Source organism: Eptesicus fuscus, chromosome 13 (assembly GCF_027574615.1).
Source record: "Eptesicus fuscus isolate TK198812 chromosome 13, DD_ASM_mEF_20220401, whole genome shotgun sequence".
NCBI classification, from domain to species: domain Eukaryota; kingdom Metazoa; phylum Chordata; class Mammalia; order Chiroptera; family Vespertilionidae; genus Eptesicus; species Eptesicus fuscus.
In genome coordinates, this window is record NC_072485.1 from 64281124 (window position 1) to 64296662 (window position 15539).

At 38.7% G+C, this 15539-nt stretch overlaps 2 protein-coding genes across 6 annotated transcripts in view; one reads left to right on the forward strand and one right to left on the reverse strand.

The window, feature by feature from the left end:
* LOC103292676 (syntaxin-3) overlaps positions 1 to 15539 on the reverse strand; it is a 117276-nt gene that overhangs the window by 27578 nt on the left and 74159 nt on the right. The window contains exon 10 of one of the 4 annotated variants that reach the window (XM_054724846.1): positions 10734 to 10905. The exons of the other annotated variants lie outside the window; for them this stretch is intronic. Within the exon in view, the coding sequence (XP_054580821.1) occupies positions 10810 to 10905 (96 nt within the window). The 3' untranslated portion in view covers positions 10734 to 10809. Of the gene's footprint in view, positions 1 to 10733; positions 10906 to 15539 lie in introns of those variants that run through there. 4 annotated transcript variants of the gene reach the window in all.
* On the forward strand, positions 1682 to 13938 carry TCN1 (transcobalamin 1). 2 transcript variants are annotated; one of them, XM_008148918.3, is made up of 9 exons: positions 1682 to 1826; positions 4117 to 4296; positions 5144 to 5281; positions 6121 to 6276; positions 7547 to 7737; positions 9828 to 10017; positions 11016 to 11199; positions 13450 to 13568; positions 13720 to 13938. In XM_008148918.3, the coding sequence occupies exons 1-9, from the start codon at positions 1748 to 1750 to the stop codon at positions 13779 to 13781; spliced, it is 1299 nt and encodes a 432-aa protein (XP_008147140.2). In that variant the 5' UTR covers positions 1682 to 1747; the 3' UTR covers positions 13782 to 13938. The 2 variants fall into 2 exon arrangements, with proteins under 2 accessions (XP_008147140.2, XP_054580819.1); XM_054724844.1 differs by having other exon boundaries at positions 6124 to 6276.

A 15539-nucleotide genomic window follows, 5' to 3' on the forward strand; every position in this document is an offset into this window, starting at 1 on the left:
ATACAAAAACAAACTCAAAATGGCTAAAGGACTTGAATGTAAGACAGGAAACCATAAAAATCCTACAAGACTCCATAGGCAGCAAAGTAGCAGACATATGTCGTAGCAATATCTCTCCATCTTAGGGCAATGGAGATAAGGAGAAAATAAACAAATGGGACTACATCAAAATAAAAAACTTCTGCACAGCAAAAGAAGCCAACAACAAAACAACAAGAAAGCCCACTGCATGGGAGAGCATATTTACCAATAATATTTCTGATAAGGGTTTAATCTCCAAAATTTACAGAGAACTCATACAACTTAACAAAGGAAGATAAACGATCCAATCAAAAAATGGTCAAAGGATTTAAATAGACACTTTTTGAAAGAGGACATACAGAAAGACAAGAGACATATGAAAACATGCTCAAGTCACTAATCATCAGAGAGATGCAAATCAAAACAACAATGAGATACCTGTCAGAATGGCTATCATCAACAAATCATCAAAGGACAAGTGATGCCGAAACCGGTTTGGCTCAGTGGCTAGAGCGTCGGTCTGTGGACAGGAAGGTCCCAGGTTCGATTCCGGTCAAGGGCATGTACGTTGGTTGTGGGCACATCTCCCGGTGGGGGGTGTGCAGGAGGCAGCTGGTCGATGTCTCTCTCTCATCGATGTTTCTAGCTCTCTATCCCTCTCCCTTCCTCTCTGTGAAAAATCAATAAAATATATTAAAAAAAAAAAAAAAAAAGGACAAGTGCTGGCGAGGATTCGGAGAAAAAGGAACCCTCCTGCACTGCTAGTGGGAATGCAGACGGGTGCAGCCACTGTGGAGAACAGTATGGAGTTTCCTGAAAAAGTTAAAAATGGAACTCCCATTTGACTCAGTAATCCCACTTCTAGGACTATATCCCAAGAAAACAGAAAAACCAAGCAGAAAGAATATATGCACCCATATGTTCATAGCAGCACAATTTACAATAGCTAAGATTTGGAAACAGCCTAAGCGCCCATCAGCAGATAAGTGGATCAGAAAACTGTGGTACATCTACATAATAAAATACTATGCTGCTATTAAAAAGAAGGAACTTTTACCATTTGGAACTGGAGAGCATTATGCTAAGCAAAATAAGCCAATTGGAGAAAGATAAATATCACATGATCTCACTCATCTGTGAGATATAATGATCAACGTTTGATGAACAAGAATAGATTGATCTAGGGACAAATGGTGGGGGGGGGCGGTGGTAGAGAGCAACCAAAGGACTTACATGCATGCATATTAGCATAACCAATGGACACAGACACTGGGACAGTGGGGGCTTGCCAGGGGCTGGGAAGGGTTGGGGGAGGGGGTCAATTGGGGGAAAAGAAGACATATGTAAAACTTTAGACAATTAAAAAAAATTTTTTTTAATAACAAAAGCAGAATGGAGAAGAGGGAAATATTACTGAAAACAGTCACTCACATAATTTATTCTCATTGGGCTGAAGGCAAGTAGGAAATGTGAACCTTGAAGGTTTGAGATAGAAAACAAAGACAAATTATTACCTCATTCTCCCTGACCATACCTTTCAAGTCTTCTTCCTGGTTTGTGATATTACTTGGAAAAATACACTTCACCACACCTATCCGAATTGCTCAATATTTGCTTGAGTAAAAGAGGCTGCGGGCAAGCTGAAGGAGGAGCTTTCATTATTTTCTGTCTGTTATTCAATAAATAAGCAGCCAAGTCCTCACCATTCCAATATACTGTTGGAGAGATGAGACAATCACACCAGCTGCCCTTAGTGGGGCTCTTATTGTTTTCTCTTATTCCAAGCCAACTATGCACCATCTGTGGTGAGTATCCTTTGATCTAACATTACGCTACTGTGATAGTCTCCTGACAGCTACTGACAGGAAACTTTGTAGGGAGTTATCTGAAAAAAGATCCTATTTCAGTTTTATATGTGGTTGTACTCTATGTGTAATGTAAAGGGTGGCCAGAGATGGAGAGGAAAGTTCCACAACTATTGCTATGAGGGATCAGAGATTCAATGGTAACTTGCCTAACTATTCTTTCTATGCTCAGATCCTCTCTACCACAGTGATGCTACCAAGCTGCTATCTATTTCTGTTCATTTTCAATGGTAGAAAATTCATGAACCCCCCCTCCCAAATTTTCAAGATCATGAAAAGTTATCTTTTGATTTTGAGACACAATCTATTTTTCTAAAGTTCAACCCATGGGCTTTGGGTTAACCTTTTGTGACTACACAGAAAAAAGTAATATTAATAATCTTTTAAATAATGAAAACTGTTCTCTTGTCATTATTGAGTTTAGCTGTTTTATGCTACATGTTCCCCTCCCTTCAACTTTTTTCCTATAGGACATGGGTACAACCCCCATCATCTCTCCTTTGGGTATAGACTCTAGTGACTATATGGTTCTATTAAAAAATAGTAAGGAGAAATAAAAACTGGGTTTAGGTCTAGTCTGACCCCTTAGTAGCTGAATAATTCAATATTTCTGATTTTTTTTTAGCTTCATTCATAAATGGAGGTTAATCGGGGGAGGGTGTTGAAGCAGGTGATTTATTGAAGTCTGTGTAGCTCTCAGATGCATGATTTCTGCATGTAAGTCTTTACCCTGGAATTGAACTTCAAATCAGTCCAAAGGTGACTATATGGTGCCAACTGTGGCTACATCTTCCTGGTACTTTCTTACCTACAAGAAGAGATCAATACCACAACAGAAAGACTTGTATTCACACAAGCTAAAGCAAAGACTAGGCCAACTCTAATTTTATTTTCTGGCCTGTCATTTTCTTCATTGTATCCTAAGAATAGGGGGTTTCTATGGAGGCTTTGAAATTCAATCCACTGTACAAGATAATTTACTTTAGTGGTCAAAGAAGCTGGTTGGAGTTGTTGGTCAAGGAAGCTGGTTGGAGGTATTGACCAGGAACTAAAAAGTCTGTTTCGGAGCCAGAAAATCTGCTGAACTAGATGCTTCCACAAAATGTCAGAGATGACTCACAATTATCCAATTGTATCGGTGGCAAACCATGACCTTTCTATGATCACTGAATTCAGGTCTTCCTGATCTCTATTTTAAATGAGGAAAGGTGGGCAGGGGAAATCACATAGCCTGGATTCTCTAAGTATAGGGATAGAAACTCCAGCTAAGCTAAAAGTAACAATTTGTACAGTATTTTACAATTTATTGATTTATTGTCCAATATCTATGAAGTAGTTGTTAAAACAAAGAAACTGAAGGTCAGGAAAGTTACATATCTTACCCACAGTCATAAGTTAAGGAGCATATAACGCAGCCACAGTCTGTCTGGATCCAGGGCTCGTATTCTTCTCACTATCCCACTAATCCATGATAATTGAAATGGGTAGGATTTTCTTGGGATTATTATCAAAGAATATTTAGAAGTGGTCTAAGTGGTAACTAACTTTTCTTGTTCTCCTCTAGTTCTTGGGGATTCTGGATTCTCCTTTTCCTTCCACAGTATAATGTGACTCCCTCCATCCTTTCGCCTGTGGACAGGTTATTGGCTAAAACTGGAGGGTTTCCGGAATATACATACTACTGAATAATGATCTTGATGCCTGGCCAGTTGGGCAATCAGACAATTCAGCTTTGGGGTCAATCACCAATATAACATAGAATGCTTGCCTTCTCTCCCTCAGTATTAACCGAATTGAGTTAGAAGAAGATGGAAAATAACAGAATCCGGAAATTAGAAAGGCCTATAGACTGGAAGTCAGAAGTTGTGTATTCTAGTCTCCATTAAGCCTCTGATTACCGAGTTTTCTTTAATGACACCCTCTCTAGGCCTCATATTCAAAATTAGGGAATGATACTAGATCTTCGAGGAAGGGTTGATTTTCTGTCAGCACCCACTGGTAAGGTGAACCAGTGGTTAAAATATTGAAATACTTCCATGCTGGTTGGTAAAGAAGTAACTCCTGGCATAGCAGGGGCTCTAAACCCATCTTTTATTGTTCCAGCAACATAGCCAATGACCACTGAATTGTTCTATGTCTGTGCCATATCTTTTCCTAAATACTTTAATATCACTGTTCTGAGCTTTAATATTTTCTATGTGTTTCTTATTTCCTCCCTCCCCTGCCACAGAGGTAAGCAAAGAAAACTACTCTCGTTTAAACCCTCTACTAAGCACAATGATCCATTCAAAATATGCCAGAGGAATCCAAGCTGCAAATGTCCTGTTGTCCCTCAGACTTGTTGGGATCCAGGACAAAAACTTAGAACAACAGCTGTCCCAAGATGTCAGAGACAGTGAGGAAAAGAAGGGTGAGTACTATATTCTCTGGAAGGTTTAGGATAATAATTCCCTATCTATAAAGATTATCTCCAGTGAGTCCTAAAAAATGTGTGTCCAAAGTATCCCTGCTACATCTATCCAGCTATATAAAACTTGAGATGACAGAAAGGTTCCTCAAAATATCAATCTCCCTGCCACTTACTCAAGAGCCACTTACTTTTTTGGCTCTTGAAAACCATTTTTGTTTAAGAGGTCACAGGAAAAGCAAAAGAAATTATGGAGTCTTAACCATTAATAGGGTACTACAAACTAGCTGAGTTCACAACCAGATGGGGGTGTGGACCACAACTAAGAAAGCTGACAATAGAGAGGCAACCATGGAACAAGAGACATGTGGCCTTGGTTTCAGTCCAAGCTCCATCTTGTACCTGTCATGTCAATACAAAGCCTCAAATTTCTATTTAACATAAGGGGGAAATGAAGCTATCCCTACCTACCTCTTATTGCAAAAATTATGAAAATCCAAAGTGTTTTTATACTCTATAAGGCGGAATATAAAAGTTAATTATTACTATCCTGGCAAGATGACACCCACAAAGAGAGAAGATCCCAAGATTTAATTATTTATCTATTTTTATTCTTTTTTATTTTTATAAGGATTGCAAGATTCCAAAAAGATTCCATGATTTCATCTAGCTTACATTTTTATAGTGAAGCTAGCAAAAGCTATGCTTTGGAGATAAAGATGAGAACAGTAAAATATTAGTTTAGAGTGGAGCATAAGAAAGAAGTGACAGGAAACAAGTCACAAAGAAGACAGGAGGCCAAAAATATCAGAAGTATATGCCATGTTAAAATGGAATAATTTCTTTTCAGGGTCAGAGTTAACCTCAGGACAGCTTGCCTTGGTTATACTGGCTTTGAGAGCATGTCAGAACTCTGATGAAAGTGTTACATATTTTCATCTGGTCAGCCAACTAGAAGAGAAATTCCAAAAAGAAATTGAAAATATGGGTGAGAATCAAGTGTTTAGAGACGCTGGACAACCTTGTCTTCTTCTCTACTGATTCAGAATTGTATGAAGTGTCCTTCCACTCTTCCTTCTCCTCTTCATTCAATTCATCTCACTCTATCTTTGTAGATCACCTTCCCTTCTTCCCTTTCTATATGCATCTTGAATTGTCTTTTCAAATATGTTCAACTGAACAGTGACCCTACATTAAACATGCACACACATACACACACGATACAGTTCTCTAGTCCTATACAAGCTTGAGTTTCAGGCAAATAATGAATCACACCAGAAATAACTGAGCAATACAAGACACTGTATCATAAATACTGAAGCATACAATACTAATATGGAAGGTAAAGATGGCCAATAGTACTTCATCATTGGAAATAATAGGTTGACCATGATGGCTTCCAGTAAGGTGCATTGCTTTTATTTTAACTCCTATCTAATAACCTATTATTCAATAAGTCCCTCCAATCCCATCCTTCTTTGAGTTGGCTTCGACTTCTTATAGCTTCAGCTCATTACTATTGAACATGCAAGAGGCTTGGTGGTGGGAAATCCGTGTCCTAGCTTTGTAACCATCTGAATATCAGGATAGTATTTTAATACTTTTAATGCTGGGTCTCCTCAGTGATAAAATGTAAGGATTTTAATTTGGTGGCTCTTAGAACCTTTAAATTTCTCAAGTTAGCCAATTCTATGAGTGATTCTCCTTTTTTATTACTTATCTCTCATTCAGTGTAAAGAAATTGGAATAAAGTGAATAGGAATAGACTTCAAATGAATTATCCCAGTACCATTGCCATGCGTAAGGTATTTCTTTTCTCTCTGCCAGGAGTACCTGATGGCAATCCGCTGACTAACTACTACCAACTCAGCCTGGACCTGCTGACCTTGTGTCTGTTCAATGGGAGCTACTCAATCACCGAAGTTAAAAATTACTTCACTCCGGAAAATAAAAACTTTTATTTTGGTGGTCAGTTCTCAGTAGGTGAGTCATTAAACTCAATTCCCTCAGTTATTAGTAGGCCTTGCCCTTAGAGTTTTTCTACAAGTAAGTATTTAGATTTTTTTCTATTTCATCTATCCTAGTCTCCTCAGAAGGGAGTTTTCTTTTTTTAGAAGAATGGAAACTGGGGGGCAGTTAAGTCTTTTTCTAGATGTGTAGTATAGTAGAAAAACATGGATCCTATCCCAGCTCTTGAGTTATAGAACCAATGGACGTTAACACCACTTTAATTTTCCCATCTTTAAAATTAGGATAGAACATGAGAATCTACATATAAGGCATTTTAGAAATCATAAGTGTTAGAGAAAGGAATACAGTGGAATCTATTTATCTTAACCCCTGCCTCTTTTTCCAGTTTATTGCAATCACTTGGATGTGTGAGTTTACTTGAACAACACACAACCTCTCCAAGTAACAAGGCCCAATATTTTCCTCAATAAAATGTGTATTCACAATGGGGGGATTATCAGAAATTTTCCACTGGGTTAGCTTACCCATCCAAAAAAAAAGTTGCCTCTAGACAACTAGTATTGGTGCTCAGCCCCTACAGATTCAGATACACAAAAGCTAATCTTCCTCAAAGCAGCTCAAAGAAAAGCATTCCATATATCTGGATAGTAAGGAAAACATGAGATTTCTTATACTCCTTTTCCTTTGAAAGAGGGAGGCCACCACCTAGGGAGGAACTAAGTAACAAGCCATAAAAAAAAAAAAACACCTTATTTTCCCTTCTTTCAATCTTTTACCTCATCCTCCACCTAAAAGAGGTTTATTGGAAAACGATTCTCTTAAGAATTATTTACTAATTAGTCTAATGGAAACCTTGAAATATTACAAAGACATATTTTGTTTGGTTTGTCATCCTTTGTTTTCTCAATTCCTTTGAAAATATGGCTGGAAGATGAAAAAATGAAAATGAAAAACAAGATGTAAAAGTGGAAGACTGTTCATGAGTATGCACCTACAAATGCATGTGTTTCTATGACCAAGATGTGAGTTATTGAGTACAAGGCATATGGCTACTCAACATAAGAAAGGAATCTTAAAATATTGGAGTGATTAGTGTTGAAGGGATGATTGCTATCTCTTGAAATCCTTCTCTCCCATCACCAACTAGCATGAACAACCATCCCAGTTTACCCAGATATGTTCCTTTTTTAGCACTGAAAGTCCCACATACCAGTAAACCCATCAGTCCAAGGCAAACTGGCATGGTTGGTCACTCTATCACCAATATTTGGTTTCCTGACAGATACTGGTGCAATGGCTGTCCTGGCCCTGACCTGTGTGAAGAGGAGCATAATGAATAGGCAGATCCAAACAAATGGAGAGGATTTACAGCATATCAATAATTATACAGAGTCACTTGTTAAAAAGATTCTGTCTGAGAAAAAAGGAAATGGTCTCATTGGGAATATATATAGTACAGGAGAAGCTATGCAGGTAAGTCAAAGGCTAACACAGGAAATAGGGAAGGGAGTCACGGAGAAAAGCAATAACTTCATTATTTCTTTTTAGCCTTCTAAGATCTTCTGTTTCCTATATTACCTTTGATTCTATTCATATGATTCCCCTCCCTGCCTGAAATGTATTCTCCTTACCTTCAATCTTTACTTTTCTATATCCAATGCTTCTATGAAGCTTTTCTTGGTTACAATTTCTTTAAGAAATTCTGGAGTCTACTACAACTACAACCTATCTTGTTCTATCACATGCAATTTCACACTTTACCATATACCATTGTCTTGAGTTTTCATCTTAACGCCCAAATTAGATATTGTTGTAGAAGTGGCAGTGGCCGGAACAGCAGCTGGTATTTATTGAAATTAACTCATTGATGCACACAACAACCCAATGAGGAAAGAATCATTACTTTCATTTCCTAGAATAGGAGCATGAGATATGGAGTACCAGTAACTTGCCTGATATTACAAAGCTAGAAAGTGATGCAGATGGGGATGAAACCTAAACAGTTGGTTTCAAAACTCACTCTCAGCACCTACACTCTCCTGTATAAGTTCCTTGAAGTCTGAGACTTTATTCCTGCACTGATTTACTCAACTCTAAGAAGACATCAAGGAAGACTTACAGAAATACAATTCACTGAGTCTTTAGGAGTTTGCCCTGATGACTCAGGGTGAAAGAACCTTCAACGCGACAGAAGATAGCAAGACAAAGACCAAAAGCATCAAGGTCAGCATAGGATCCTTAGGAAAAATTACATCGTAAGGCTGGTTGTAGGCAGGGGTCCAATCATAAGGTTATATTGTTGTTACTATCCATGTTGTCTGCCTTGCTAAGTTTAAATTTAATATAAAACAGTGGCTTCTCATTCAAGCTGCACATTTTGAATCGGGAGCTTTTAGAAAATACTCATCTTTCAGGCCCACACCAGCCAATTAATACAGAAATTTAGGGTGGATCATGGGCCTTGGTCTTGTTTAAAAGCTCTACAGGTGATATTAATTCACAGCAGAATCAAGAGTTTCCTGCCTGCAAGATAGCTCTTAAGAGGAGATATAATGTGATCAGTTTTGTTTCTTTATTATCCCATAAATGCTTATTGACTACTTGTTAACTTTAAGAATTTTCAAGAAAAGGCAGAAAAGGTGGACTGCTCTTCCCTCAGAAACTACAGAGCAACATCTTCAAGTCCAAGCCATTTACTTCTTGTCTTTCTCATTCTAATACCCTCCTAACTTTTCCTACCCCATAATTCTGCTCCTTCAATCCGGTTTACATCTGCTGCCTGGATAGTTTCTGTTCAAGAAACTATTAGGCTTCCCATTGCTGTGCAAATAATGTTGAACACCTCATCCTAAAACTCAAGGGTTTACCAATCTGGCCCCAACCTCCTTGTCTAGACTGTTCTTCCATAATGTCCCTGAGTGTTTTCCATATACCAGTCCTCCCAGACCAGGAGAAATCCTCTGGGGATTTTGTTAAAATGCAGATATGCTCATTACCGCCAGGCCATGCCCTAGCCACTGCTACTCTGGCACCTTCTATCATGCTGTTATCTCTGGGTACAGGGTTCCCCTCCTCATGTCACCTACTAAAATGCTATCATATCATAAGGACTACCTCAAGTACCACCTTCTCCACCAAGCCTTTCCTTAACCCCACTAAATGTTTAGAGCTCTCCCTCTTTTGAGAGACTGCCACTAAATGCTTCTCTTAGAGCGTTCATCTCAGGGGCTCCTTAACAACAGTTTGTTAACAATATGTATTGAGTGCCTCCTATATGACAGGTATTGTTCCAGTGTTTGGGGCACAAGAGTGAATATGGTAGAGAAAGTCTATTCTCATTGGTGTTATTGCAGTTTGGATTATTAAGCAATTCACCACCTCCCCACCCACAATAGTTGGTAAGCTTCTTAAAGGCAGGAAATGTGTATAAAGTACCTCCTATGTAGTCAATGTCAAATGAATGTTTACTGTATTAGATGTAAGCTTTCCCTTATTTAAAGTCATTCTCCTTCTCTCTCTCTCTCTCTCTCTCTCTCTCTCTCTCTCTCTCTCTCTCTCATTAGGCTCTCTTTGTCTCACCAAACTATTATAACAAAAATGAATGGAATTGTCAACAAACTCTAGACACAGTGCTCAAAGAAATTTCTCAGGGAGCATTCCATATGCCAACTGCTGCAGCCCAGATCCTACCTGCCCTGATGGGAAAGACCTACTTGGATGTTAACAATGTCTCTTCTTGTGCCAGTGGTCCAGGTAAAGCACTAAAGAGTAAACTGTTTTTGCCTTTCAGAATAATACCCAAAGCATGTGAGATTTAGATGTTCTTAGGGACCAAAGGTGACCAAATAAATCTCTAAAGCATCATAGTTTCCACACAGAGCTCAGTCCTTGATATGTCATCATAGATTATTCCCATCTAAGGATTTGTTCTTAACAAGATAGTAGGTGTCATTCTTGGTTTAAACACTGATAAACAAGGTAGACTTGATTAAAAGATGTCTATCTCCAAAAGGATTTTTCTGATTGCTGGAAACAGAGAGATGTTCTGAGTATCATTACTATCCTAAACAAAGTATGGTATCTCTGACTTCTCACTGTGCACAGTAAGTGATCCCTCAGGGAAATAAGACATCTGTGTGGAAGGAATATGGCAATATTGAAAGAAATTGCAGCATGCATCAATGATTTTGCAAAAAGATAAACTTATTCTTCTATCTCACTCATTCCTGGTTCAGCCACTGACAGGTTTAGGGAACTTGGACAAAATGTCTAAACTCTAAGTTTCAAGTTTCTAATGTAAGAAATGCAAATAATAGTATCTAATGTAGGTTTTTGTAAGGACTGAATGAAACAGTTCACATAAAATGACTAGTACAGTTCCTGGTGCACTGCTTTTTCAATAAATGTTAAGAAATAAAAAGGCAATAAAAATGAAGCATTATTGTATGCTGTACCAAAAGGAAAAACTCAGGAGCCTCCATGAGAAATAGGGGAGGGGGCAACTGAAATGTTTCAACAGCTGGGAGTCAAGCTGAACACAAGCATTCACAAGCTGGTGAGCATCTGGTTTTCATTTCTGCTTTCATCACATGAGAGCTCTGCCCCTTGATTGACGCCACTTGTTCCTGTAGCAAATCCCTTCTGCATAAAGGAAAGGAATTTGTGGATAGAAGTTGGATAGGTGTGCAAACTCTAACATTATTTTTATTGTCCCAAATAATAATTCTTCTCTGCTTTCCTATCTCTGTCAGGTCACCTTAATATCTCTATTCATGAGCCGATACCTGTAGAACCTACCATTTCACCCACATGGATCTCAGTCAACTACACTGTGCAAATCAATGAAACATTTTTCACCGAAGTCACCGTGCCAAAGGGTTCTGTCTTCTTGGATGTGATGGAGGAAGCTCAGAAAATCAATCAGACTGCATTTCGGTATGTTGTATATGGCCTAAGGTTAAGGGATTTAGTGTGGTTTTGAAAGAGTAAAAAATACATCTGCACATAAATACAAGGAACAGTTAAAACACATCTTAGCCCTGACTGGCTTGGCTCAGTGGATTGAATGTTGGCCTGCAGACTGAAGGGTCCCAAGTTCGATTCCAGTCAAGGGCACATGCCTGGTTTGCAGGCTCAATCCCCAGTAGGGAATATGCAGGAGGCAGCTGATCAATGGTTCTTTCTCATCATTGATGTTTCTATCGCTTTCTCCCTCTCTCTTCTCTAAAATCAATAAAAATATATATTTTTTAAAAACATATCTTAATCAGTACCTTTGCTGACCATCTACATCTCATGGCAGATGAAAGAGGTGAGACCTTTCATCTTCTAATACATATTAGGCATTAAATTAATGTTCACTTAGTGGATGAATAAGTCCCAGGAACCTCACTTCTGTCAGTAAAACTCCTTCAATAAATATAACTCCTTAAGGCAGGCATTTTATGTCCAAAACAGTGGTTCTTAACCTTTTGTGAGTCACTGACCCCTTTGAGTAGGATGCTTATTGCAGAAAAATGAACATACACATAAAACATCATTAAATCAGAGGTTTCACAAATGCCTGGAAGCCTCTCCATGCCCCACCCCTTTCAGCAGATTTCATGGACCTCCTAGATAAAGGTTCCCTGGCCTAGAGAGGTCAAATATTAAAATTAAGATACTGACTTTGTCTCTGAAAACTGTGATTTACTTGGTTTCTTAAACCTAATTGACAATTGTTATTATGTTTAATAACATGATGTAAGATGCTACACAAAAAACCATATATATATGAAAATATCTATGTGTATATATACTTAAATATATATATAATGATAAAGGCTCCTTTCAAGTGCTCCCAGAAATGTGACTAAAAAATGTGAAACATACATTGACCATGTCATTTTTTTTTAATTGTCACCCAAGGACATGTTTCTATTTATTTTAGAGAGAAAAGAAGGGAGAAGACGAGGGCGAGGGAGAGGGGGAGGGAGAGAGAAACATGGATTATTTAACTCCTGCTCATGCCCCAATTGGGGATTGAACCAAGACCCTTCAGTGCATAGATGACACTCCAACCAACTGAACCATGCCAGCTAGGGAAAACATATCACTTTTTTTGGTTGTTGTTTTTTTTTTTTTTTTTTTTAGGGCATTTTATTCTTTTTTAATTTATTTTTTTCTTTATTGATTAAGATATTACATATATGTCCTTATCGCTCCATTGCCCTCCCACCCCACCCCCACTCGTGCCCTCACCCCCCTAGTGTCTGTGTCCATTGGTTATGCTTATATGCATATATACAAGTCCTTTGGTTGATCTCTTCCCCTTCCCCCCTGCCTTCCCTCTGAGGTATGACGGTCTGATCGATGCTTCTCTGTCTCTGGATCTGTTTTTGTTCATTAGTTTATGTTGTTCATTATATTCAACAAATGAGTGAGATCATGTGATATTTATCTTTCTCTGACTGACTTATTTCTCTTAGCATAATGCTCTCCAGGTCCTACCACTGTTGCAAGTGGTAGAAGTTCTAATAAACAAACATGAAATATTTAATTATTCTTCCCTGTTTCTCTTTCTGAAGAGAAAACCTACTAACTTAGGACTTATGGTGCCTCTTGCACATCAGTTTAACACTTTCGTTTACTGTCTTAGTAACTTTGACAGTGACTATCTTGGGGTAGAAGTTGTCTTCAAAGTGTCTCCTATGGCGGGTGGGAGGGGCAGGAACATGGGCATCATTTCCTTAATTTAGCAGGGACCAGGACTGCCTGTATCAGAATCACTTAGTTTATGAAATGTGAAGATTCCTGGTCTCAGCCCAGACCTACAGAATCAAAATATCTAGGCATAGGGCCAGGAAATATGCATTTTTGGGATAACATCTTCAAGTGATTCTTAAAGCATTAAAGCTTGAAAAAATGCCCATGTACAATTGCCTTTGAAAATTCTAAGCTCCACCCTAACTGGTTTTGCTCAGTGGATAGAGTGTCAGCCTGCAGACTGAAGGGTCCTGGGTTCAATTCCAGAAAAAGGCATATGCCTGGGTTGTGGGCTCAGTCCCCAGTAGGGGATGTGCAGGAGGCCGCCAATCAATGATTCCCTCTCATCATTGATGTTTCTATCTCTCCCTCTCGGATATCAATAAAAATATATGTTTTTAAAAATTCTAAGTTCCTGTAACCTATTCACTGCCTTCACAGTTTCACATTTGTGGAGAGCTCGTGGGGCCCTTACATCACCTCTGTTCAGGGCTTGGAGGAGAACCATAATGACAGAACCTACTGGCAACTTCTGAGTGGAGGCGAACCAGTGAGCCAAGGTAAGGGAGAGTATGCCAAAAGCCCTCAGAATGAAAAGGCCCAGACAGTTCATATGTGAAGGTGTGGGCTTCTCTGGGAAATGCGGCACGGAATTGGGAGAGTGATATCCATTATTTAGTGATTTGACCCCCTTCTCCTTCTTCCTTCTAGGAGTTGGAAATTATGTTGTCCATAATGGAGAAAATTTGGAGGTTCGCTGGAGCAAATACTAATAAACTCAAACCTTCCTCAGCTAGATCTAATTCTTTTGCAGTGTAATTCCACATGGATATTGGCCTCATGCCTTTCTTTTCATTTATCTCAATCACAATAGGAGCTTAAATACCTCCCTTTCTCTCTTTTCATGTTCAATAAATATCAACAAGCATACAAAAATAGAATGTTCTAATCATTTTATTTTAAAGGGATATTATTATTAGAGAGAAGACCACTTCAGGAAGAAGTAAAGTGAAAGAGATTGAACCATGTCTAAAAAGCTGACATGGTTTTTAGGCCCACTCAGATAATCCCTACTCAAGGTCCCCCTGATAATTATCTGGGTGACCTTGGGCCACTGGGGAAAATGGAAATAAGGTTCTAGGTCTACTGTTGCAGCCACAAGCAATAAGATCAAGTAGACACCTGTAGGGAGACCAAGCTCTTGGAGGCCCAAATGCAAAGGAGGAACCAAGCAGATAAATGGACCTCACACAGGCCCTGGGTTAAAAAGGAAAATGTTGCTCTGCTTAAAATGGAAATGTGAGGTTTATACATAAAAAGTCAATCCATAAAGTTTAAGGAAAAATATCATCCCCTCCACATTTACTTTTCTTTTCTACCCATAAAATCACATGATATTCATATCATTAAAAGAAACATGCAGCCTGGCTGGTGTGGCTCAATGGTTGAGCATGTACCCATGAACCAGGAGGTCATTATTTGATTCCCAGTCAGGGCATATGCCCAGGTTTCAGGCTCGATCCCCAGTGTGGTACGTGCAGGAGGCAGCCAATCAATTATTCTCTCTCTCAGTGATGTTTCTTATATCTCTCCCTTTCCCTTCCTCTCTGAAATCAATAATATATATATTTTAAAGAGACCTGCCAAAAAAAATCACCTCTGATGTTCATTTCAGCAGAACTCACTTAAAAAAAAAATTTGAATCATAGTGTCCAGCCAGTGTGGCTCAGTGATTGAGCATTGAACTATGAACCCAGAGGTCACTGGTTTGGGGCTGTTAGCTTGGGGCAGCAGCTCTCAGATCTGTTTGTACAACCTATGGTAAATTGAAGTATAATGGTTTAAAGCGGCAGATATGCAAAATGTTAGAACTGGCATTACTGTCCATAATAAAATGTGTGACCATACAGTTTATCATCCAGCCATGACACTATAAAGAGTGACAGTGAACACTATTAATAATTACATTTGAAAAAACAGATTAAGAGCTAAGACTATCCTGGGAAAATGGTCTATTTTGCCCATAAGGAAAAACAGGGAAGCTTAAGCAAAAAACATAGACACGAATATGTCAAAATAACAGAAAGTACTGACCCTGTAATTGACCAATGAAAATTGACCAATGAAATTGAATCTCAATACAACAAGGCTGGAATACTGGATGTCCCTTTGAAATCTCTCTCTCTCTCTCTCTCTCTCTCTCTCTCTCTCTCTCTCTCTCAGCATTAAAAAGTCATTTCCTTATTTCCTTTATAATTCTTATTTAATTATTCTGATTGGCTCAAGCATCAAGTCTCACATTATGCTTCCTAATGTTATTAGCATTCATTTTGAACAAAGAGAGCTGAGTTTCTCCAGCCAGTGATCTCTAAATAGTAGGTATTAACACTGCCATATGGTAGAAACTCCTTTAATCTCAGAGATAGCCAGAAGTTAATGGAATCACATTTCCTTACCAGTCCACTAACATGGACTGGTGAAACCTAGCTCTAGCCTCACTTGCATTCTCAGAAACACCTAAGTCTTGGGAC